Source organism: Gossypium hirsutum, chromosome A05 (genome assembly GCF_007990345.1).
Source record: "Gossypium hirsutum isolate 1008001.06 chromosome A05, Gossypium_hirsutum_v2.1, whole genome shotgun sequence".
Taxonomy (NCBI): domain Eukaryota; kingdom Viridiplantae; phylum Streptophyta; class Magnoliopsida; order Malvales; family Malvaceae; genus Gossypium; species Gossypium hirsutum.
Genome location: NC_053428.1, coordinates 21,568,942 through 21,592,554, shown reverse-complemented (window position 1 = coordinate 21,592,554; position 23,613 = coordinate 21,568,942). Strand labels below are relative to the sequence as shown.

The following is a 23,613-nucleotide window of genomic DNA, read 5'->3' as shown; positions in this document are numbered from 1 at the left end:
GGAAATTCTTGAATCACAAATAAACACTTTTTACCAATGGACCAAACATTCGGGTTCCCATTATTGCCTATCCAAGTTAAAAAATATGACAAACCTCTTTCTTTTTAACTGAACTCTGATAATACCTTTTATTTGCAATGATTTAAATAAAAGGAAAAAAAAAAACTATAACAATGTCCATGTTAAATTTGAATTGAACTCTGATAGTACCTAAAAATCACGAGATATAACACACTATTATTGACTTCTAGTACCGTCCCAACTTTTTGACAAGGTGATTCTCTAGTTCCATTCTCTTCTTCATCAATAAAGCATACTTGGAAACCAGTTTCTGGTCTTCAGCAGCCATCGAGAGTTTGCAGCTCAGGGATGTCTTGTCTAAATCCTTGTACATACAAGATATCGGCACAAAACTGCCCCTTTTGTTGCACAACCAACCATGAGCAGCCCTCAATGCAGCTCCCAGAGATGCTGAATCTGATTAATTTAACAAAGCATGTGGTAATCATGTAATTCGGACTTCAGATATAACAAAAAGAATGGCAAAAAAGGATAAATTCATTGACTTAAAAGAAGGATAAGTACATATAGCAACAACTTACCAGGTCTTTGAACCGTATATATATCACAGCCAAAGATTGATGCAATTGAGCTGAGAATGCTTTTATTTGCTGACGCCCCACCAGTAGCAATGATTCGTTTTGGAGGAGAAGGCATTCCGAACCTTTCTGCATGAGCACGCATCGACAGAAATTGGCCCTCAATCAAGGCGCGAACCTGCAAACAAAACCCATTGTTTTTCAAGAAACAGCGATAGTGATACTCATCAATGTATAAAAAAAAAAACTAATTATTTCACGAATAATTTACCTCGGAAGGAGGATCAAATTCTTGGACTTCTTGTAAATTCAAGCCATCCAGAGTTTCACCATTGAAATTTTGAAGAATGTAGCGGTGGAAGCCAACTGAATTTCAAAAAAGTAGCTTTAAGATAATCATTGGGCCTAGGAAATACACAAACTTCAGCAGATTGAAGATTGCTCAACAATATAAATTATCACATACATGTGCTTCATTCCAGATTGCAAGTGTAATCAACTTACCACATCATAAAAGTTTCCTATCTTGTTCTTGCGAATTCCATTATTTTAATGACTTTCATTATTAGTTAGCAATATAGCTATGAAACTACACAACCCATGGAATTTCATTACTCAAACCTAAGACCTGCAAGTAAAAACTTGAAACCCACCAGGCATTGGAGGAAGAATCTCATGGTCCTTGTAATAGAAACCAATCTTCCCACCTGTTGCAAGAAATAGAATAAGAAATAAAGAACAAATAACTCTCATATACAGGAAATGGCCTTAGAAGATATAATTTGCTGACCATTTAGTGGAGGAGTTTGCTCGAGAAATTTGTTAAAAACATCCCAAGATTTCTCAGCATAGCAATTACGTACATCTATAAACATGGAGACTTTGTTAGATAAATACACAACCAGCTTAATACCAAACAAATAGGAGGAAGTTTCTGATACCTTCACGTGTCAAAGACCCATTTTTGTAGACCAACATTACCATGTAGCCTTCTATATCAACAGGATTCGGGAAAACATGCCCTTCTAAACCAGGTTGAGGATCCTTGGTGATTCCAAAGACCTGCAACAAGAAATGGCAGAATCAAGTTGGAATACATCCATGAGGGCACAGCTTAAGACAGACATCAACACTTCTTTGCACGGTAGACTAAACAATAAGAACTTGAAAGTGTAACTTCAAAGCCTTGAAAAATACACCTAGTGACAAAAGCTGAACATTATTACCAAAGAAAAAAATCTAATACATCAAAGGGATAACTTGTTCCACTGCAAGTGTTATTTGATCCATTTGTATTTCCCGAATATGTACTTGATGACGAAGATCAAGCTTGTAGTGCTCTAAGCTCAATGTGTTCAAGGATAAAGGAAACATGTATATAGTGCAGAACAAGTTGACAATTTCCAAAGGAAAATTCTATATCCTTAAAATCATTTTAGAAAGTTTCAGAAGATTACAGGAAACAAAGAAGTAAAAGAAACACAAAGCAAAATATTATTATCAGTAATGCATGCGATTAGAATCATGAAAAGTTAACTCTTCCAAAAAACAACATTCTGGCTTAGTTGTATGGTCAAAGCAAAAAAAAAACAACCAAAAACTTCAGGGGAGTGTCAGACATGAACTCTGAGAAGTATAGGCCCTACCACTTAAAAGTTCAAACAGGAATCTTTGTTGACATGGTTGGGACTTAAACAAACTAAAAGATTCAGGTGATGTTGCTTACATTGATTCTTTGACTCATTGTAAGCATGGAGACAATCACTGATCAAATAAGGAGGCATAAATAGCACTTACAGTGTCACTGGTGCCCAAACTGATTGCTAGATCCCCAGGGGTGTTTAGAGTTAAACCTGCAGGCCCAAACTATTTTAGTTGATGAAAACAGAAGAAATATAGACTAAATATTTGAATATTTAATAGATTAAATGCATTTTAAGTGCATATCAATTTGGTTGCCAATACATATTACGCCCTATTCTCTTCTATGTGATAGATTGAATATTTGGAGAGAATAATACCAAATTTAACTATAGACTTAAGTGCATATTGAGAGGAGACTGCTATAAACATACATTAGGGATTGATTAGAAAACTAGAACAATTTTGAGTAGTGAAGATCTAAGTCACATAGAGAATTCAATTAATAATAGATGAAGAGAATCATGGACCTGCTAAACTGTTAGGATTGTCTCCAGACCACTGAACCACCAAGCAATTCTTATTGAACTTATACCTGAAAAGACATTAATGAGTTTCAACCTGTCTCTACAGGCACAAGTATGAACAAATACAAAAAAAGAAAAAAAGAAAGGTATTTTAATTTATACCAATGCATGCTGGGAAATATATGCCTTCATTCAGTATAAGAGCTCATATACACAACCACTGCCCACAACTATATGCATGGTCAAGCAAATACTTTATCAGTATACATACATAGGCCCTAACAATTTGAAGGCCATACACCCTATAACCCACATGCAGAGTGTTGTTCATCACAAAAGAGAATGCAAATAGTAAAGTTAAATACCAATTTTTAACCCTTTGAAATGTCGGTAACAAATCAACAAAGGTGAACCTCCAACAAAAAAGATGCCACTAACCTCTCCACAAAATAGGATGCTATAGAACCAGCAACAGCATGTGCAGGAGCTAGCTTTCCAAGCTTTTCCTCCAAACCTGGAGCTGTAGCCTGTAATAGAGTTAAAGTTCAATAATACCATTATTCATTGTTTAACATAAAAAATAACAACCTTAACATAAGAAAAATCAATGAAAAAGATTCAGAGATTGATAAATAAACCACAAAAAATCAGATAGCATGCAAAACAAACCTCCAATGCAGCTTTAGACCAAGCCCTTTGCTTTATATCCATCAAGTTCATCCCTGCACCATCAGTTGTATCAATACAAGCATAAGCCCCTAAGAATAGACAAGCCATGAAAGAGCTAACAAGAGAGATCCTCTCAGTGTTCTCATAAGTTTCTTGTTGTGTCTCAAATATCTTCCGAATTTGTGGTCCTGTATATCTCTCATGAGCACGAGAACCAGTAATTTTAGACAACTCCAATGCACCACCGACAGCTTTCTCTATTTCTCTACACTGAGCAGTTGTGCTGCAGTCCATCCATATCGGTGATTCCTTAACAGAAAAGGCATCGCGGAGCTGATCAACTAATGGCTTCTTGGGGTCCAATGATGATAACAATGCAGAACTACCTTTGTTCCAATAAACACTGCCATGTTGCTGTCCACTACCAGAAACGGCAGCAATCTTCCCAAAATCCAAATTTGATTTAGAAAGCCTTTGAAAAATAAGATCCAAAGCCTCCACCCACATTATGGTGGGTGAAACAATTCTGCCATTAACATTAGCGTCTCTGTAAACACCATCCTTGGTCTTATAATGAGGCAAATCAGAGTCAAAGTGGATCATCTCTGAAGCAACAATAACGAGATTGGAGTCCAAAACAGTTGCCTTCAACGACCTTTACTCAAGGGGGAAAAATAAAAAGATCAAAACATCAGCTTAAAAAGATTCTAATTTTTCATCCAGCAGAGTTCTAAAGAATAACAAAACATCAATTGAACCCAATTGGATAATCATTAAAACTTGATCATAACAGCTTCTACAACTCAATTTCTTTACAACATAACAACAAATCCGCTATTTGGCTACATGGGTTCTTCCAGTTTTCGGATTAGAATCTAAACCCTGATCATAAAGGCCACAAATTTTCAACCTATTTTTATTTATAAAAAAAAACATTTTTTTGACCATTATAACATGAACAAGTAGGTAGTTTAATGACATTGGAATTTGGATCATGTAACTAAAAGGAGATGAAAGAGAGAGCTTACTGAGTAGAACTATCAAATCCAAGGAAGAGGGCGTCATTAGGAAGAGATAAATCCCCCATAATTTTAAATGAAATCAAAAGAGAACTGCTTTGAAGGAAAACAAAAAGGAAATCAAGAGAAAGAGGCAGTGGTCTGTGTTTTGGTTAAATAGAAAAGGTGATTAAAACAGCTAAAGAGTTTCCATAAGACGGGGATAGTAGATAAGGATGAGGACAGATCCTTTTGTTGGATGATTAGTAATCAAAGAGTTTCTTTTTACTCCTCTCTCCCACCGAACGAGATCCTACTATCCTAGTTCACGAATCATGTCTTCATATTTTATTATAAATATATTTATTTATTAAAACCTTAAACTTTTTAAAAATAATATTATTTAACATATCTTACTTTCTATAATTAAATGTAATTTCTTTTAGTTACGATCCAATAGTAATATTTCACTATGAAAGAAATAAATTACTAAAACAAATCAATTTAAATATTTGTAAAATCTCTTTTTCCTTAATTGAGATTAATTATTATATTTAAAATATCTGTTACCGAATTCCATTTTGTAAGCTTTTTCGTTAAAATATTTTTAATATCTTTTTATAAAATTATAATTTATAAGATTTTAATATTTTTATGAGAGCAGTTATTTTATATTTTCTATATGTATTTATTTACTTTAACAAAAGATGGAGATAAAAGACATATCCTCTTTACCTAACCAATTAATTCAAATTGTAGTTATAGTTTAGACTTTCACTCATGTGTTATTCAATTTTTTCATAAAAATTATATTTTTTTTGAGGAATAAAAGTTGGAGGAGATTAATATGGTGCTTGATTTAGAGGGTTGAGAACCATAGATGATGGAAGAGAAGAAGGTATTGTAAAGTGTTTGAAAGGAGAAGATGTTAAAGAGGGAAAATGTGTATTGATAGAGCAATGTTTCTATTTCACTATTGGGAATGGAGAAGTATTTAAGGGAAATATTTTATAGGTCACTTATTTTCTTTCGGTGGGTTGTTATTCGGTGTAAATATCTCTTTAGATTGACTATGCCTTCTTAAATATTAGATCTTCTATTCTCCTGACAAAATATAAACATTCCAACCAAAAGCCATGCGTTATACTCCATATTCTTAGCTTAAACCCACGTTCTAAAAACATGCAAAATCCTTAAAATAGTTCTGATGCCCATAACTTTGTCCTACATACACAAAATGGTTAAGAACCTTACCCACTTGCTGGTTGTCTTACTTTTCTAACTCCATTCCCGTGAAGTCTTCTCCATGCAAAACCTTCCATGGCTACTCCTTCTTCGGGCCATCGAATAAGATGAAGAACGGGAGAAATTGGAACAAGTTTGGGAAGAAAATCATCCATGGGAACCCATCTCCTAGTTATTTAAAGCCCTTATTGCGCTAATTACAATCTTATGAGAGCCGTCCATAGCTAATTATGATGTCTCCTACTAATGAATCAGCTGGTTGAGTTCTCAACCTTGTCCAATTCAGTTTTTAACTTTCTCATTTCTCCCAATATAGGTTGTCAACTTGCGGTCTCTTTCAATTTAATCCCTTATTCATTCTAAATTTTAGATTTATTGAAAACCAGGTGTTACATGTCTTGTTTACAAGATTTGCTTTCAACTTGTTTACTTTCCAAGTGTGTCATTTTCACCTTCAATGGTTAACCTTTGTTTTTAAAGGTTTGAATCTAGGATTGTCTCATTATTAATTAATATGGTTGTTACAACTTTTTCTCCTTTATTTCTTTGCGAACTACCAATAGGTACTTAAACTTCAAGTTTACACAATTATTGAACCAACTAATCCCAACACCAAATCAGAAGAATAAGAAGAATTGGTTTTTGACATGGAGATGTTAGACCTCCAACTAGACAAACAAATCTGCAAAAAAGATCAAGAGAAACTCTTTCGTGGGTAAGGTCATAGTTGAAAAAAACGAGAAGTTAGGTCTTGTTATGTAACGACCTCTAACCCCATACCATTGCTGGAACAGAGTTATGAGACATTACCAATTAGTACAGTACAATACAGACATTAATTAAATATAAACGTTCAGACTCATCATAATTTTAAGATGACGTCCCTTTAATGGGTCCTCACGGTCCAATATGAACAGTAAAATCAATTCGGGACTAAATGAGAATTACTACGAATTTTTCTTTCAAATTTCAAATTCATACTATATACCATTGCCAGCCATAATTTACTTATTTTATCAATACTTTCACAACCTAAATGACTCTCATAAGACATCCTAGGTACATGTCATTACCAATACTCAATATACTTTACCTCATTGAATTCGGGATCGGCCTGGGATGTTGATTCAACGGTCTAGCCTTAACCTATTAAACTTTAAAGCTTCAAACATTGAATTTTCCTTTTTTTTCTTTCTTTTCTTTCTTCCTTTCCTTCCCCTGCTTCACGTTTGCCTATTCTGTTTCTTTTCTTTCTTTTCTTTTTAGTTTTGTTATATATATATACAATATAATAACATTATAAATATCTATTAATAAAAATCTATTAAATAACCAATATTTATTTAACATTTGTATCCATTTATATCCTTACATTTGTCACACTTTTATTTATTCATCACATAAAAATCATATCATATAATATAATTATTTAATTAATAAATATCTTTTACTAAATAATAAATATCTATTTAATATCAAATACATGTATTACAAATGTGTGTATTTTTATTAATACATTTGTATCAAATCATATCCACACATTTGTCTTTATTTAATTTATTTAATAATATAATATCAATTCAATAATAATAACATTAATATTTACTTAAATAATAAGTAATTGCACACAAGTATTACAAATGTATTTACAATAATTATTACACATGTATTTTTTTTATTTTTTTATTTTTTTTCATACACTTGTATTAAATTATCACTATACATTTGTCTTTCTTTTATTTATTTCATAATATAATAATTTAATATCAATTAAATAATAATGACTATAATAATAAATAAATTAATTAATCTAAGAAAATCCTAGATTCTTCCATCTTTTGCCGCCTAAATTCATACATAGGTATAATTCCTTATTTGGTCCTTTTTATTTTCTTTTAATATATAATTCAACTTTCATCCTTTATTCAATTTAGTCATTTTCCTAATTACTCTTAATTAAGCTAAATTCACTTAAAGCCTAGTTAATTACTCAATTAACTTCGTAATTATTTTTCATAAATATTTTCTAATCCATTTTTCAGAAATAAAGACCCGAAAATATATTTTTCCTATAACCTTGAAGTTCGAGTCGTTACATGTTAAAGCCATTCTCTCTAAAGCCCGACCCCTCCAAAGGCCGATGGAAGTTCACGATCTAAAGCGAAATATCTTTCTATTTATTTTTAATAATAAGCATTACTAGGAAGAAGCAGATAAAAGAAAACCATGGTTAGTAACAAACTATTATTTTCTCCTAAAAGATTTGTAACACCTTAAACCTGAATCAGATCGCCAGATTAAGGCTAAGAGGTATTACCAAATTAAACATTTAATAATCTCATTCACATTGTAAATAAACATAAAGAGAGATCAAGCTGAAATACATACTGATATGTAAGTTATACTCCATTTTCGTATGGCTAAAATATTTACAATTTCAAAACATCGTTATCATCAGCCTAACCTATACATGCCATATCGAGTCCAAAATATAACTGTACCCAAAAAGATCGATAGTGTGATGAACTGCTGACGATCCCCGCGTCGGTGGCCAAAATCAACAATCTATAAAACAGGGAAATAAAGAACAGAGTAAGCTTTCAAAGCTTAGTAAGTTTTAAGCAATACAAACAAATTAAACTTGTCATTTAAATCGAGCATGTAGTATCACAAAACTAGTATTCTAATTACAAATCACTTGGCCGAATATACACAAGTACACCAATTATAAAGCCTATTGGCCAAATATATATGTATATATATATGAATACACAAAGAAATTTCAGCACATACTTTACTTTACTTTATAGCTCATACAATTAATTTAAGTCACATACTTTTATATAATGACAGACATCAACCGAATAGGTCTTTCTCTTATTCGTAGATATAGTAATCATCCACATACATATATCGTTCTTTGATAATAATAATTCACTTTAAAAATCAATTTACATATGAGTACATAATACGTACCTGACCATCATAATGTATCATACATAATCAATAGTAGTTTACCTCGAACTTTTGAATTCATAATCTTACTCGAATCACCGGCGTTAAGCCTGCTAGGTTTAAAACCCGAATTCAGTCACCAGCACAAAGCCTGCGGGACTTTAACCCGGATAAATTACCAGCACGAAGCCTGCGGGATTTAACCCGGATATATTACCAGCACGAAGCCTGCGGGACTTAACCCGGATATATTACCAGCACGAAGCCTGCGGGACTTAACCCGGATATATTACCAGCACGAAGCCTGCGAGACTTAACCCGGATATATATATCGAGTGCTAAGCATATTTACTCACAGGATAACTCAATTCACATAACATATCACATTACTAATTCAATTTCTTCACTCGAATATAAGCACAAAAAAATACACCTTCAACATAAATTTCGGTTTAATATTCATATACAAGAACACATAACCATTTCACTATCTCGGCTTAACTCCTAATAACCATTCGGTTACATGCCATATACTCAATTTATTTATCAAACAACCTCATTCAAGTAGAAACAATAGGTCGCAATTCATCTATCATACTTATCTCATGACATCATCAATTATATAATAAATGTGATTACTCCAAAACTTACCTCGGATATATTTGAACGGTTACGGAAAGGCTACTCTATTACTTTCTCTTTTCCCTTATCTGACTTTGATCCTCTTTGCTCTTGAGCTTAATTAAAACAAATAGATTTGTTTAATTACTTACTCAACTTTATTTCTTAATAGTCACATTTGACAATCATATATAACTTCAATATGTATTATATTTTATAAAATATGCCATGACTCGATTTCATGCTTATTTAATCTATATCTAATTCGCATACACAAGCAAAGATTCACATAACTTATCATGCTTCCTTATACATGAATTTAACCAGATTCCCGAATGTCTCTATAAGCACAAAGTACATACATAAGGCATATATATATACCTATATATGACTATCAAAATTTAATCATTTACTCATATTTATGCACAACCGCGTATACACATGCATATATATAATGCATGCTTTAATATCATATACTTTTATTTATTTTTCAAATTACACTATAGCTCCAAGACAGTTAGCTAACTCCGAATGTCAACTTATTAAACATTTACCACATTACCAATTGCCATTTATCATCAATGCCACACACACAAATAGATACATACTCATATGCATAAAATCCGTTTATGTTTAATCTATAACCCATTCGGTCTTAACTACTCAAACTTAGCCTTCATATTTAATTCCATTTTATGACGGAACGTAACAAATTCATATAGATTTCACCTATGCCAAACAATGACCGAACCATTTAATCATGCTTATGGCCGATTATCATATTAACACGAGACACACAAACATCAATATTCAAGTATGCTAATATATCACACCATCAACTAAATCATACATATAGAAACATAAAATTCATTTGACCTATTATACGTTCATGTGCACATTTTTAACCATATAGCCAACACCTTAATAAACAATTTAAATACATATCACCTACCAATTCACATCTCTAAAATCCCTGATACAATTATTTTTTTTATCATAGCCGAATGCCACAAAACAAAGCATCCAAAATCTCAAATCACTTTATATAATCCATTCGGCCATTTCAAATTAGATACACAAAATTTTATTTATATTTTTCAAAAACTATCAAACCCAAATCAATATAACATTAAACTCCATATTAATCCACCCTTAGTACATTCAGCCATAACATAGGCACATTTACATTTAACTTGATTTCTTCATGAAAAATAAAGGCTATATCCGAATAGTCTTTAACCATTTAAAACTACAAAGCACAAATTATAACTTCAATTTACAAGCTTATATCATAAGAATTTCTCCATTATAATTTTCAAAGTATATTCGGCTATAACACAAGCACACTTAATTTTTACATTTACAAATTCAAACTTTTTTTAAACTTAACATACTTTTATAATTTCAACTGAATGGAGTACTTTTATTAATTCAAAACAAAACATCAAAGTATCATTTCTAAATGAAAAATCCTCTCATGACCGATTGCTCCCATAGCTACCAAAATGAAAATTTGCACATGGGTTATGGAGGAACTAAGAAACTATCCTAAAATACACAAGTAATTTCTTTCAAAACACTTCAAACATACCTTAATCAAGACTACAAATGAGTAGCCGAATGCTTGTTTCCCCTCCCTTCTCTTATTAGAATTTTCGGCCAAAGAAATCAAAAGATGAACACCTTGTTTTCTTCACCCATTTTCTATTTTTAATAATCATTATTCTATAATATAAAGCCATTTAATTGAAATAATGCTAATAGAAAATACATATATTATATATTAAATAACAACATGGCCGGCCACTATCTAAAAATGGATAATTTGACATGTAAGTCCATTCTTTTTTATAACATGCATTAATAGACCATTATAATTTAACTTATCACATTTCAAAATGTCTCACATAAGTCCTATTTAATAAATTTCACATACAAATGACAAAATCAAAGCATGAAACTTTCACACATGCATTTACATATATAATAAGCATAGAATAAAACGGTTAATTATTTTTTTAACTCGGTTTTGTGGTCCCGAAACCACTTTCCGACTAGGGTCAAATTAGGGCTGTCACAAGATTGGTTGGTAAGAGCCACCTTCAAAGAGATAGACTTCTCAATGTCTAAGTTCTGGATTAGAGCCAACAGTCTTCCTATCTAGATTATCAGAACTAAGAATATGATCAAAATAAGTCAAATGATTTCTTTACTTTTAAATGGACTTTGAGAATTAAAAGTATGCCAAGCGGTACATACACATCAACAACTGTCGAGTCCAAAATTGATATTTGCAGGTAGAAAACAAGTAGTGCCAGAAGCAGTACTAAGACTAGCTCCAATTACTTCAGGCATTAAAAATGAACAAGGAAAAAAAACCTGATAAACACACGATATATTTATGCAGTTTGATTTCCCTACATCTATGGGGCATTGCGCATATAGAATATTCACTATCTTAACTCCTCGTAGAACAAGTGATTTCAACCTCTAATACACACCAAATCAAAGTCTTCATGTACCTAAGGTTTAGACAACTCTTTTCTAAGTTTTTCCTGTGAAAATTTAGGATATTAATCAAGCCACACACTTGATTATTCACTCAATGCACTCAAATAAACGTCCCTCAATGAACAAGATAAAGTGCTTTCAGTTCATTACAATAACTATAAAAGTGTCCGCCATATAAGTAATTGAGACTTGCTAACATATTATGTCAATTACAATCAATCTTCCCTCAAAACAAGCAAGGTAATAAGCATAAAGAATTAACTTAGGATAAACCTTGAATCTTCAGGATATACTTTCAAGTTTTTCCTTATTCAATCCTCCAAATCCAAGAAGTTGATTGCTTCGATCCGAATCCGGACCAATCTCTAAGATATATTGCTACGTATAGTTTAGATATCAAAGTTGGGTTAATTGTCATCCAAAGTATTAATAAAAAATCATAGTTCAAAGATTTTTGTTGCCAAAATTTATCAACTTAAATATTACAAGTTTTTTGAAGAGACAATGTTACTACCAATTGACACTAATATAAATATTACTCAAAATTTATCTTAACAACAAGAATTTAAAAGTAAATATCAAACTCAAAAAAAATAAAAATCTCCCATGTATAAAAATGGCTTTCCCATACGAAAGGATACCTCGATCAATAAAAATGTTGCATCAAGTTAAACGAAGCAGAAGCCAATATATTCGGACCATGGTTAAGGTTCAATGCTAGGAATTAAAAAAAATGTTAACGTTTTGAAAAAAAAGAAGCATCAGCTTAATTAAAAAATAAGCCCTCACGTTATATTTTTTTAGTCTAATCGAATATTTTAAATTATAATTTCATGATCATTATGGTTCAATGATTACCCTCTATTAAAAAAATAGAAATCAATTTAAGAATATTTTAAAATTTTAAAATTTAATATTAAATAAAATTGAATAATTATTTAATATTATATTCCTCTCCTCTATCTTTACCTTCTTCCTTTCCAATTCCTCCATTTTCATCCTCTCTCCTCTTTCATATTTTCCCACCAGCCCCTTTCTCAAACCCTGCCCCCCCCCCCCCCAAAAAAAAAAATCTCCACGGTCCTCCGTTATCTAAAATCTCTCTCTCTTCCCTTTTCCAATACACCCTACGCAAAGCCCACTTTCCATATTGCCTCCATTGTTCCACCTCTCAAACAATTGTGGCATCAAACTTCTCTGTGCTTTGACCCTCGCTGCCATTATATTTGTTTGTGTGGCCGTCATGCCGCCCACCACCACCATACCATGTCGACACCATTACCTTTCTCTTCATTCGTAGATAGCTCCTCAGTCCTCCCTCATATAGAACATGTCAAATTATCCGTCATTTCCTATGGAATTTTGGCCAAGTTGGTAACCTTTTCTATGGTATGATTTGCACAACTATGAATATAAAATCACGAAGTCCCTTTCGGTTATTGATGGTGATGAGCGAAAGCGGATGAAGGTGAAGATTTATTATTTAATATTAAATTTAAAATTTTTATATAATTAAAAATGTGTTGTGTCAGCTCTGAAGAGTTTGTTTCTAACAGAGATAAATGTTAGGGTCCATGTTGGTTACAGAAGCATCTTCAAACCTATATTTTACGGTCAATACCGATACAATTATCTACCTGTCAGATGTGTGAGTAATTATTACATAAACCCTTCTCACCCCAATTAACTATTAGATTTTCTTTTAATGTTATGCTACATGTTATGTGGTGAGAAAATAATGTTAATCTAGCAACTGCACTTTCCTATACACCAATGTTGCTCTTTTGTGACTGCGATGCTCGAAAACTAGAAACCGAGATCACAAGCTCAGCATTTCGCAATCAATATGGAGACCAGGGATCGAATAAAGTGGAACAACAGAAATGATGGACTGCTCGTGACAATTATTTAAACAGATTCGGAAATGACCACATAATGAAGCGAGCAAAAATGTCGGACTCCAAAAACTCGATATGTGCAGCCCGTCCAATGAACGAGTTTAAGTTCTTGCCATAAGCGGATGTGTCAAAGTTGACATCGGATCGCAAAAACACTCGATCTTCAGTTGTAGGAGCTCGTAACTGGTCCAAACAAGAATTCAACATCTCCAAAAATGCTTTTCCCTTTTTCGAGTTGTCCACTGATGCTGCCTTGCATGACTCAATCCTCGCAGAATGATACGGGACGTAGCCATCCTGAGAGAAAAATCATGTCTAAATGACCTTAAACGTAGAACATTTTAAGTTAATATAGTTATTGGAAGCGGCATGGAATACCTGGGGTGAAGAGAGGAGGATTATATTCTTGAAATTTTCCAGAGTTTTTTGCTGAAAGAAGCAAAGATACGATTTCAGAACTTTGGAGCTTAAAAAACGATAATGCTACTTCGATCTCAATACCTTACAAAGTTTGTAGAAGAAAGTGTTACAGATATCGGGGTCATCGGTGAACGTGAGCTGATGGATGCATTGTGTTCCCTTGAACTTCTTCAAAACCCATAATCCGGAATTGAATAAAGAATTTGAACTGTATAGATATCCCAAGTGTGGACCAGATAGAGATAGGTATGTATGAAGGTATCCCAGGTAAGGTTCCATAACAGTGTCTGCAGAAAGAAATGCATATATATCTAGCAGGCATTTCGAAATACAAAAAAGGGGAATCAACAAGAGTGTAAAAAAAGGGGAATAAACAAGAGTGTATCTACCTGCTATTGCTGTTCTTATTATGACGTTTCCAATAGAATGGCCGACAAAACTAAGTTTGATATCTCGTAGGCGTCCATATTTTGCAGCTTTATCCATTTTCTTTTTAAGGAAAGAAATCACCTCCTGCGCCAGCCTCAGTCCCATTTCTCTGAAGTCTCCAGATGTTTTCTCTTCATTTGCCTCCGACATGAGAAACTCGATCTTTGGATCCAACAAAAGCCATTGGTTGCGAACAAGCCGCAAATCCAGATGATGCCCCTATTGTATGCAACATAGGATTAGACATTTATTAACTGACTTACCCATCGGTCTCTAATAACCATTACTTCAGGACATACTCTGACTCAAATGGTTCATTTGGGAATAGACAATATCGAAATAAGGCATTAAAGGTACAACCTAAGGAACAAGTATATGAGAGTAAAACTTGCCTGAAATCCGTGCACAAAAACAACAATCTTCAAATCACGGACTTTTTTTGCAGTAGTTGCACTTGATGGCTTTTTCCCATCTTCAGAACTAACATCAATGCGTGAGGGAACTGAATCCTTTAGGTCCAAATTCTTCATGTATGAGTTATAACTTAAACTACGTTGAGGAGTATTCAGAACACGTTCTACAATTACAATAGGAATCGCTGAAGGATCTCCAAATATTTGCATGTCTTGGATTGACCGATTATTAATCTGTGTGCAAGCAAACTTTGCCACTTAAAACTGGGAATAAGGACTATTACTGTTAAATAAAGTAACTTACCTTCATTTGTCCAATACTCCGTCGATGAAGGTCAGCCCGCATAGCTGCCATATGCGCAGGCTGCATTGCACAATATCAATTTCCCAAAATTAGAAACGAGCGAAAAAACTAGTGTTGCTCTTCACTGAGTATGTAAGTTAAGAGCAACATATTTACTCAATGAAAACATAAATAAGTGTTCACATCATCAGATAACTTCCACAAACTTGAACCCCTCTTATGCCCAACATGGTGGGTTGTTCTCTCATCAGAACTGCCATTTATATGATGTTGAGGCATTTCAGACTTAGAGTAAACCATCCATATCGACCATTCAGCTTTCCGATCCTTAGCCCATGCATCATGAAGGACTTCCATTATCTTTGTTTTATTATCCCTGGAATGAAATACAATTTCAACACCTAAAATAAGCACTAGAAGTAAAAATGTAATGAACTAACCTGTGGAAAGTCAGAAAAGTGCTCCACAAATGTAACACTTGATCACCAGATATATTAAACATTCTAGTTACATCATCTTTGGATAAGTTCTGGGGCAATCGATCACTTTGAAAATCTAATCCGCCATTAGCTTTCTGTTAAAAGAGAGGAAAGCATTGTAATTTTAATCTTTAATAAAACTATAAAACTGTAAAAGAAAATGTAGAAGATAAGAAATAGACTGTGCTGCTGGGTAAAATAAAGCAAGGACCTCAGGACCGTTTTGTGGCTTGCCTTGTCCGGAAACTTCGTTATCAGCAGTAACCTGATTTGCTTGGAGAAATGAATCAAATAACTTCGTATCATTCATTCTGGAGGTATATTCAGTCAAATCAACAGTTCGGTTAATAGCACTTCCAAGCTTTTGTAGCTCTACAATCAAGGTTTCACGAGCATCTAATAATGCCTTTACAAGCATGACCTGTTTCAGGTCACTCGGAGCCGCTTGATTCAGCGCCTGCTCAATCACATAATTGAACTGTCAGTACATAGAATATTGATTAGCAAGGACAAAAAGAAGCCACATTAAAGAAATAAGATGATTTTCCACGCTCAAGTAAATACAAAAATAGACCAAGTTGCGATTAGGGGATGGGTTATTGTATATGAATATTCGATGTTTAGAACGAACTTGAGTTGATCCACCATTACTTTCATGTGCAACATCAGCAGTGGCAGTACGCGAATTGCTGAAACAATTCAACAGTTCAAGTTACTTCAACAAATCGATAGAACACAATTATCTTTATAAATAAACTATCCCTCTTCCTTCCTCTCATTTCCACCAAGAACCATTATTTCTAGAATCTGTGACAAACCTGGATACCTTCATTGAGTCATGGTAGGAACCAGCTTTTAGGAGAGTGATGTGAACACTTACATCCACAAGAACAGCATGAAATGCATCAAAATAAACAGGGCAATAGGAATGCAGTCCTAAAAGAGCTTTAGAAGGTATCCGAAATTCATGGACAGCAGCAGGGCAACTATCTGGAGAAGCCTGAAACTCAGAACTGAATACAGTGCATTCGGATAGATTATGTAACCTTTTAACTTGCAGAAAGAAAATAATAACAGAAATGAAACACACATGCAACTTGTCAAACTTACCCATTATCCAACAGAGGAGCATACAAAAGCTCAAACTTCAAAACGACAGCTGATGTTGAAGGACCCTGTCACACAATGTTACATCAACACCACCATAACGGGATATAGGAGAACATTAGCAAACCGATAGCCAAACCAATCAAGGTAGAAAAACTTATATGCAAGTCCTTTTCAATACCAAAATCAAATGAAGCGAATACTGGTGCAAGTCATAACTTTCAGGAAAATCCATGGTCATTTCTATTGGAATATAGGTTTTAGACAGCGATCAAACCATTCAAAACTATCATAGACTAACATAGAGTAATATATTATTCTAATGAAAGTTTATGGAGTCTGTAAGTTCTGCAATTGGTTTGCTCTCCGGCTAAAAGGAGTGTGAAGTGTGAGCATGTCGATATGTGCACAGAGAGATTGCGTACCTCATTTCCCTTTAGAGGTAAATCAAATGCAACCATGGTAAATAAAAGAACATCCTGTCTCGCATATTTGATTCGAAAAGGCTGTGTTAAAAAACTGTTGTCTTTTTCATCAATCCTCCATACTCCATATCCACCACCCTCACAACCAAAATTTGGAGCTGCAATATTTTTCTAGTCTTATTAGCAAAAAGCTGCTTGAGAACACTATAACATTGTACTTTGAAAGCATATACAAACTTAAAAATAAGTAGGAATAAACAACATATAGTTCCAAATATTTTCACTATTGAACAAGATGAAATTAAATGGTCGATCTTAAATATCAAAAGATATTAAATTTGTTTGCTTCAACTGCATCAAAACTATTCTGATCAATGAACCGGCTACCATAGCATATTCTTCTATCAGCAGTGGCGCTTCCCAATTTAGGTCTCTAGAGGGACCGGTTTCAGTAGAAAACACTACAGTGTAGCTACATTTAAATTGTTTCATAAGTTAACAAGTTACCTTCATATTGCAAGACTCTCGAAGGCATCGCGGTCGTAGCATGTGCATCATTGTCCCATCTCACGGTAATCTTAAGTTGATACCATCTAAACCCACAACAAACGTAAGAAGGATGGTGTGCAGAACTCAAAACAAACATAAAACACAAAAATTCCTTCCATACCCTTGCTGGAAAAGATCGAGGTTATGAAACCTATGAAGGTAAATTGCAATCTCATGGGATGTATCCAACATGACCACCGGCTGTAATATAGCCGGGTCCGGCTTTGCATCTGGTAACCCTTTTGCTTGTCTCCCTTGCCTGTTATTCAAACAACTTGACTACCCAAGACATTGAAAAGTATGTAATCAAGTATCCCCAAATCTTGCATCCCTCCTTAAGTAAATTCCCATAGAATTTGCGTTTATATTCTCATGGAATCTTTAAAAAAGCAGCTCTTTATACATCGAAGGTTTTTAAATTCTCCTTGTACAAAACTAGTGCCAACAACTGCAAATAAGGAATTACAATAAACAAAATTTAAGAAAGAAATAATCAAACTCTTTTTAGAACTTCAAATTAGAATTTAGAGACGATAATGCTAATAAAATGCTGCTATATTTTTTTTGCATTGAAGGATAGCTGCTACATTATAAAAATGTGCTGTTTAAACCTAAGGTAAATTCTAGTTTTTTATTGACAAAAAGAGCAAAAGAAAAACATTTTGATATTATAAAGAAAATCGAATAGGCTTTGTTCAGAAAAAAATTGTGACTGTTAATTTACAACAAGTTATAACCTCAAAAATAAGAATAAAAAAGACTACGAAATTGATGTTTAAATTAAAATGAACACGAAAAATGAAAAGAAAATGATGGGCAAAAGAGAGAAAATTACGAGATAGAAACAGAAGAAGGACAAACCTGGGCTTAGATCTGCATCCTTTTATGTGTGAGCGATAAAAATCTAAAACTAGGTTTTTCAAAACCAAAAAACCTAAAAAAGGGAATATTAAAAAATAAATTAAATGAAATGAAGAGAAGAGAGCTCTCGGAATGTGGTCTCTTTTTTTTTTGTGCTTGATTCTTTGTGAAGAACAAAAAATAAATTATTTTTACTTATTGATAATGTTCCCTGTTTTAACGTGGTGTTTTTGGAGTTCATTTCATTTACACATGCATGCATATATACGAGCCTTTATGAAATATGGATGGGTATGTTTCTAAGGAGAAAAAAGTCATATTTTTCTAAAACAATATTAGTGACTTTATTTCGTAAGTAAAAGAAACAAAATATCTTTAATCTTACTGAGTTTTCCCCTTATTTTCCCTTATGAAACTTTGACATTTATGATTGATAAAAAATAAAAATAAAAACTTTAATTTTATATACAATTTTATATATAAATTTTAATTTGATTTAATTCTCACAAATTATTAATATAATTATTGATATAACATTATTTAATATTTATATATTACATATTCAAATAATTATATTTATCTAATTTAGAATAAATTAATATTTTATTTTCTTCAAATATGTATAATTAAATTAAAATTAAAGTTTCATTATACATTTAAACTACAATCAAAATTTTATTTGTATAATTCCACCAGATTATACACACCCAGAATCTTACTGTGCATATCCAGGATCACGCTGTTGACTTAGACCTCAGTGGATTTCTATTCTACTTGAACTGATTTTCTTTTTCTTTTTCTTTTTTTTTTAAAAAAAGTTTGATACAGGTGGTCTCTTGCTATTTGCTAAATAATATTATTGATAATAAATCAGTCAATTATTCGTAAATAGCAATCCATGTGAAATTCAGTTTCCCATTTTGTTTGTCATGCTTAAACGTATATATAGATAAGTTATTCCTTAAATCTAAAAAATATTGTTTAATATTTAAAAATTTTATTAAGTATCTTTATTTATTGAAAAAGAAGAAAAAAAAAGTGTGGCGGCTGCCATGGCCATACCGTAGACCCCTCTGCTTTGGAGTCATCTCTATCACGATACAAGTATGGGACGTGGACCCGTACTCTTTTTTCTTTTCACTGTCGTTGTTTATGCAAAAGCCATAGCCCATAAGCAGGTGGTGATAAGATAAACGCGACAATAGGCGTGCAATGAATAAAGCTCATTTATCATTGTTTTTTTCTTGATCCTTTACAACCCTTCCTTCCACCATCCTCTCGTTTGTTTTGTCAGGTTTTAGGTGTTTCATTACCGTTTTGTTGAGATCTTAAAAGACCTGTCCTGTTCTTGCAAATTCCAGAGCTGTCGGATTTGAATTTTTCGAGGGATATCGTGGATTTCAGGTGGCTTTCGATGATTGTCGGATTGACCCGAGCTAATAGGCAATAATTAAAGTCTCACACAGCAGCTGTGAAAAAAAAATAAAGTTTAAATTCAGACGACTGAATTTGACTAGTTAAATTGGCAATTATTACGACCTTTAGTGCTGGTTTTGATGATGTTCTCCAGTGGCCGCAACGAACGCGCCACCAAGTCCGTGAATCATGAAGAATTATTATTTATTGAAATAAAAAATAACATAAACTGAGTATTTTCGTTACAATATGAAAAAGTATTTCGTTCTAAAAAATAAAAAAAGGGTGCTGGTGTATAAACAAGCGTGTGTTAAACATATGGAGATACTTTAAAGTAATTAGCCCATGTGGCATCTCCATATGTTAAATACCTTGGGTTTAAACAGCAGCGAATCTACGGACCGCAATTTCTTTATTTTAATCTTTTAAAATTTTTAAAATTTTAAATTAATAAAAGTAAAATTATATTTTATTTCCTAAAAATAATAAAATTTTGATTTAAGCTTTTAATAATTACATTTTATTATCATAAAAATTACAATTTAATTTCGAACCCTTGAAATAATTTGTTGGCTTCACCCCTGGGTTTAAAGCACAGTATACTTTTATTCTTTGATTGTGATTAATACTTATTCAAGAAAGGATTGTATGAAATACAGACGTCCCATTATTCTGCATCATTTACTAATTATTTAATGTCATTTCAATATCTTTTTTCATGCCATTAACTCATCATTTTGGTAACTTTTTAACTTAAGGACCTTGGACTCTAGTTTAGGGTTCAATGTTTCAAGGTTTAGGGTTTTAAGTTTAAATATCCAAAGTTTTAAAGTTCAGGGTTCAAAGTTTAAGGTCCAAAGTTTACATTAAAAAAATTATTAAAATGGTGTGTTAAAAATATAAAAAAAGTATTGAAATAATATTAAATAATTAATAAAAAATACAAAATAATATGACATCTCTATTTCATACAATACTTTCTCTATCTATCCTCGTCTAACTAATTATGAGGCTATTTTACTAAATTGACCTAAAAAATTTTAATATTTACAAAAATAATTTAGGTTAAAAAACAATCACCAAAATGACCTAAAATGAACAGTTGAATAAGGTTTTGGCCTGTCAATGGCCACCACCAACTTGTATTTTGGACCCATGCACGATTGCCTGATAATTGCGTCAGGCTTTAAAATTTTTTTTTTTTTGTTTTGGCCTGTCAATGGCCGGCTCCAAAGTATTTTTTTTAAAATCATATCATATTAGTATCCAAAAATATTAGTATTTTAAAAAAAAAAATTGGTGCTGGTCTATCAATAGTAGGCACTAAGTACAAAAAAAAAAAAATTTGTGCTGGCCTGTCAATGGCCGGCACCAGAGTACGAGTTTCAGATATATATGTGAAAGAAAAAAAATTTGGTGCTTTCTTCTCGACAAAGAAAAAACTAAAATTTTTAAAATAAATAAAAAGCAAACAAAAAACTCAAATGAAAGATAAAATACATATATATCTGATAATTTTTTTTTGGTGCAGGCCTGTCAGTGGCCAACGCCAAAATTTTTTTTTTGATACATATATATTGACAGGTCAGTACCAATTTTTTTTTTTTGAAACTCGTACTCTAGTGCAGGCCATTGATAGGCCAACACCAAATTTTTTTTTAAATATTGGTATTTTTGTATACCAGTGTGATACGATTTAAAAAAAAATACCCTGGTGCCGGCCATTGACAGGTAAAAACAAAAAAAAAATTTAAAGCCTGACATAATTATTAGGCAATCATGAGTCCAAAATACGAGTTGGTGGTGGCATTGACAGGCTAAAACCCCATTCTACTGCTCATTTCAAGTCATTTTGGTGATTGTTTTTGAACCTAAGTTATTTTTGTAAATATTAAAATTTTTTAGGTCAATTTAGTAAAATAGCCTAATTATGAGGATAATATTAGGTAATACTGTTGACGCACCAAGCAAGTTTTGTTTTAGTTAAATCCAACTTCTCATGTACTTCCAAGTTGAAAATAAAGCTCACCACGTTTTTCAGAAGTCAATGCAAGATCAATGAAGTCAACTCATTCCGTGAATCTAAATTCCACTTGCGTCAAATAAAAGTGAAAAAGTCGAACCCAAAAAAGAAAGAAAAAAGAGAGGAAGAATGAAAAAGAAAGCAGAGGAGGCTCTGTTTCAGAGCTATTGTTGTCCAAGGCGAAACTCTATGAAAACGCCTGGCTGTTAGCAGCAAGCAAAAGACAGGGCCGCCACTAGTGAACTGACATAATAGATTCCGACCAATAGTACAACAATCAAAACTACCGTGTTTCTGTTAACTTGTCAACTTGAAGTAAGCAAAGCTGGTTAAGTTTTCAGACATTTATAACAGGCTATTGCTTCTTGTCTGTTGTCGTCCTTTTCACTTTTTCTGATGAAATTCGCATCATATTTTGTAGTATGTAAAAAATTATAGCGCATACGGGTTTTTTAAGAACCCTGTTTTGTCCTTGATTATTTTGATGGGGAGATGTCTCTGTCTCTGGTCTTCCCTTTAATGTAAATAAAAAATAAAAAAAATAGAACTTAGGTCAAGGAAAGAGCCTGCTAGAAAGATGATAAATTGAGACAAAACTTAAATATATAAATATATATATACTGAGAGAAGCTGTCGAAGGATCGAAAGTATCGGCATCCAATTCGTGAGGAGTGCACGAGAAAGTGATATCAATCACAGTAGAGGGAGGTGTATAAAGATCAGACCCATACTCTTCAATGTGTTGTCACCTATTAAATGTAAAAGTTGGGGCATTATCTAGGAACAAAGTCAGGGAAGTTATGATTAGGGAGAGCCCCCCATTATGAGCACGGTCCATGGTTGTGCTCAAACGTTTCCAAATTCCATGGCTAATGTGTTTGAGCAAATGCTTGCCTGCCTAAAAATATATATATTCTATAGCCTTACCTATATGACCTAATTGGAAAAAGAGCAAATTAACACTCAAAAGAAGTAAAATAAAAGCAAAACAAATTCAATAAGATGAAAAGAAGAAGTCGTTTACTTCCTCCAACGTAGGGGCCGATTCTTCGGCCAATAACAATGCCTAATAATAGCTGCACTACGATTCACTTTTTATTTTTAAACATTCCAAAATCTTAAAGAATTACTTGTTTTAGTTGAATACAACAATTTACAATCAATGAATTTGTAAACCAAGACGAAGTTAACTAAAATCATAACCATAAAAATTATAAAGAGTTTAACGATATGATAATCAAATAGTTAGAGCTCTTTTAGATAGATGAAATATTTATCTACAGTTAAATAAAAAATCAAATACCATGAGACTGCATTAAAAATAAACACTGGTTCAAAAAGGTGGTAGTGAAACCCCAGTTGCTTTCCTATTTCCCTTTTGCCTGATCATACTATTTTTCTTTTTCATTCACGTTATGTTCTCTTTCTTTGTTTAACATTCTTAATTATTTTAATATTTTATTGATTTTTTTATTTATATTCAACGTTTTCTTTTTTCATTAAAATATTTATTATTTTAATGT

The 23,613-nt window shown here is 32.6% G+C and overlaps 2 protein-coding genes across 7 annotated transcripts; both read right to left on the bottom strand.

Moving 5' to 3' along the window:
- Positions 1-8: 8 nt before the first annotated feature.
- On the bottom strand, positions 9-4,771 carry LOC107957865 (xylulose kinase 2). The gene is made up of 11 exons (XM_016893465.2): positions 4,465-4,771; positions 3,437-4,091; positions 3,206-3,294; positions 2,771-2,835; positions 2,397-2,452; positions 1,541-1,661; positions 1,390-1,464; positions 1,253-1,306; positions 871-965; positions 603-777; positions 9-477 (listed from the first exon to the last, which is right to left on the bottom strand). Exons 1-11 carry the CDS (start codon positions 4,521-4,523, stop codon positions 248-250), a joined length of 1,674 nt encoding a protein of 557 aa, XP_016748954.2. The 5' UTR covers positions 4,524-4,771; the 3' UTR covers positions 9-247.
- Positions 4,772-13,347: 8,576 nt separating this feature from the next.
- Positions 13,348-18,837, bottom strand: LOC107957867 (protein FAM135B). Of its 6 annotated transcripts, none has more exons than XM_041113930.1 (16): positions 18,652-18,837; positions 17,912-18,238; positions 17,749-17,834; positions 17,242-17,399; positions 16,820-16,884; positions 16,528-16,722; positions 16,341-16,398; positions 15,921-16,166; positions 15,671-15,804; positions 15,414-15,606; positions 15,231-15,290; positions 14,906-15,175; positions 14,474-14,732; positions 14,171-14,371; positions 14,043-14,093; positions 13,348-13,979 (listed from the first exon to the last, which is right to left on the bottom strand). In XM_041113930.1, the coding sequence occupies exons 2-16, from the start codon at positions 17,980-17,982 to the stop codon at positions 13,927-13,929; spliced, it is 2,100 nt and encodes a 699-aa protein (XP_040969864.1). In that variant the 5' UTR covers positions 17,983-18,238; positions 18,652-18,837; the 3' UTR covers positions 13,348-13,926. The 6 variants fall into 6 exon arrangements, with proteins under 6 accessions (XP_040969864.1, XP_040969865.1, XP_016748956.2 ...); XM_041113931.1 differs by having other exon boundaries at positions 13,348-13,961; positions 18,652-18,833; XM_016893467.2 differs by having other exon boundaries at positions 13,348-13,961; positions 14,166-14,371; positions 18,652-18,824.
- Positions 18,838-23,613: the final 4,776 nt, after the last annotated feature.

What these genes read in the sequence shown, in the direction of transcription:
- LOC107957865 (XM_016893465.2), bottom strand. Translation starts at nt 4,523, where the DNA reads ATGGGGGATTTATCTCTTCCTAATGACGCCCTCTTCCTTGGATTTGAT. An exon ending in GTTTGGGCACCAGTGACACT is followed by an intron (nt 1,662 to 2,396) that starts GTAAGTGCTATT and finishes TTCTTGTTGCAG; the next exon opens with GTCTTTGGAATCACCAAGGA. An exon ending in GATTCTTCCTCCAATGCCTG is followed by an intron (nt 966 to 1,252) that starts GTGGGTTTCAAG and finishes TTTGAAATTCAG; the next exon opens with TTGGCTTCCACCGCTACATT.
- LOC107957867 (XM_016893467.2), bottom strand. Translation starts at nt 17,982, where the DNA reads ATGTTGGATACATCCCATGAGATTGCAATTTACCTTCATAGGTTTCAT. An exon ending in GCTCCTCTGTTGGATAATGG is followed by an intron (nt 16,723 to 16,819) that starts GTAAGTTTGACA and finishes CACTGTATTCAG; the next exon opens with TTCTGAGTTTCAGGCTTCTC. An exon ending in AATAAGAACAGCAATAGCAG is followed by an intron (nt 14,372 to 14,473) that starts GTAGATACACTC and finishes TTCTTTCTGCAG; the next exon opens with ACACTGTTATGGAACCTTAC.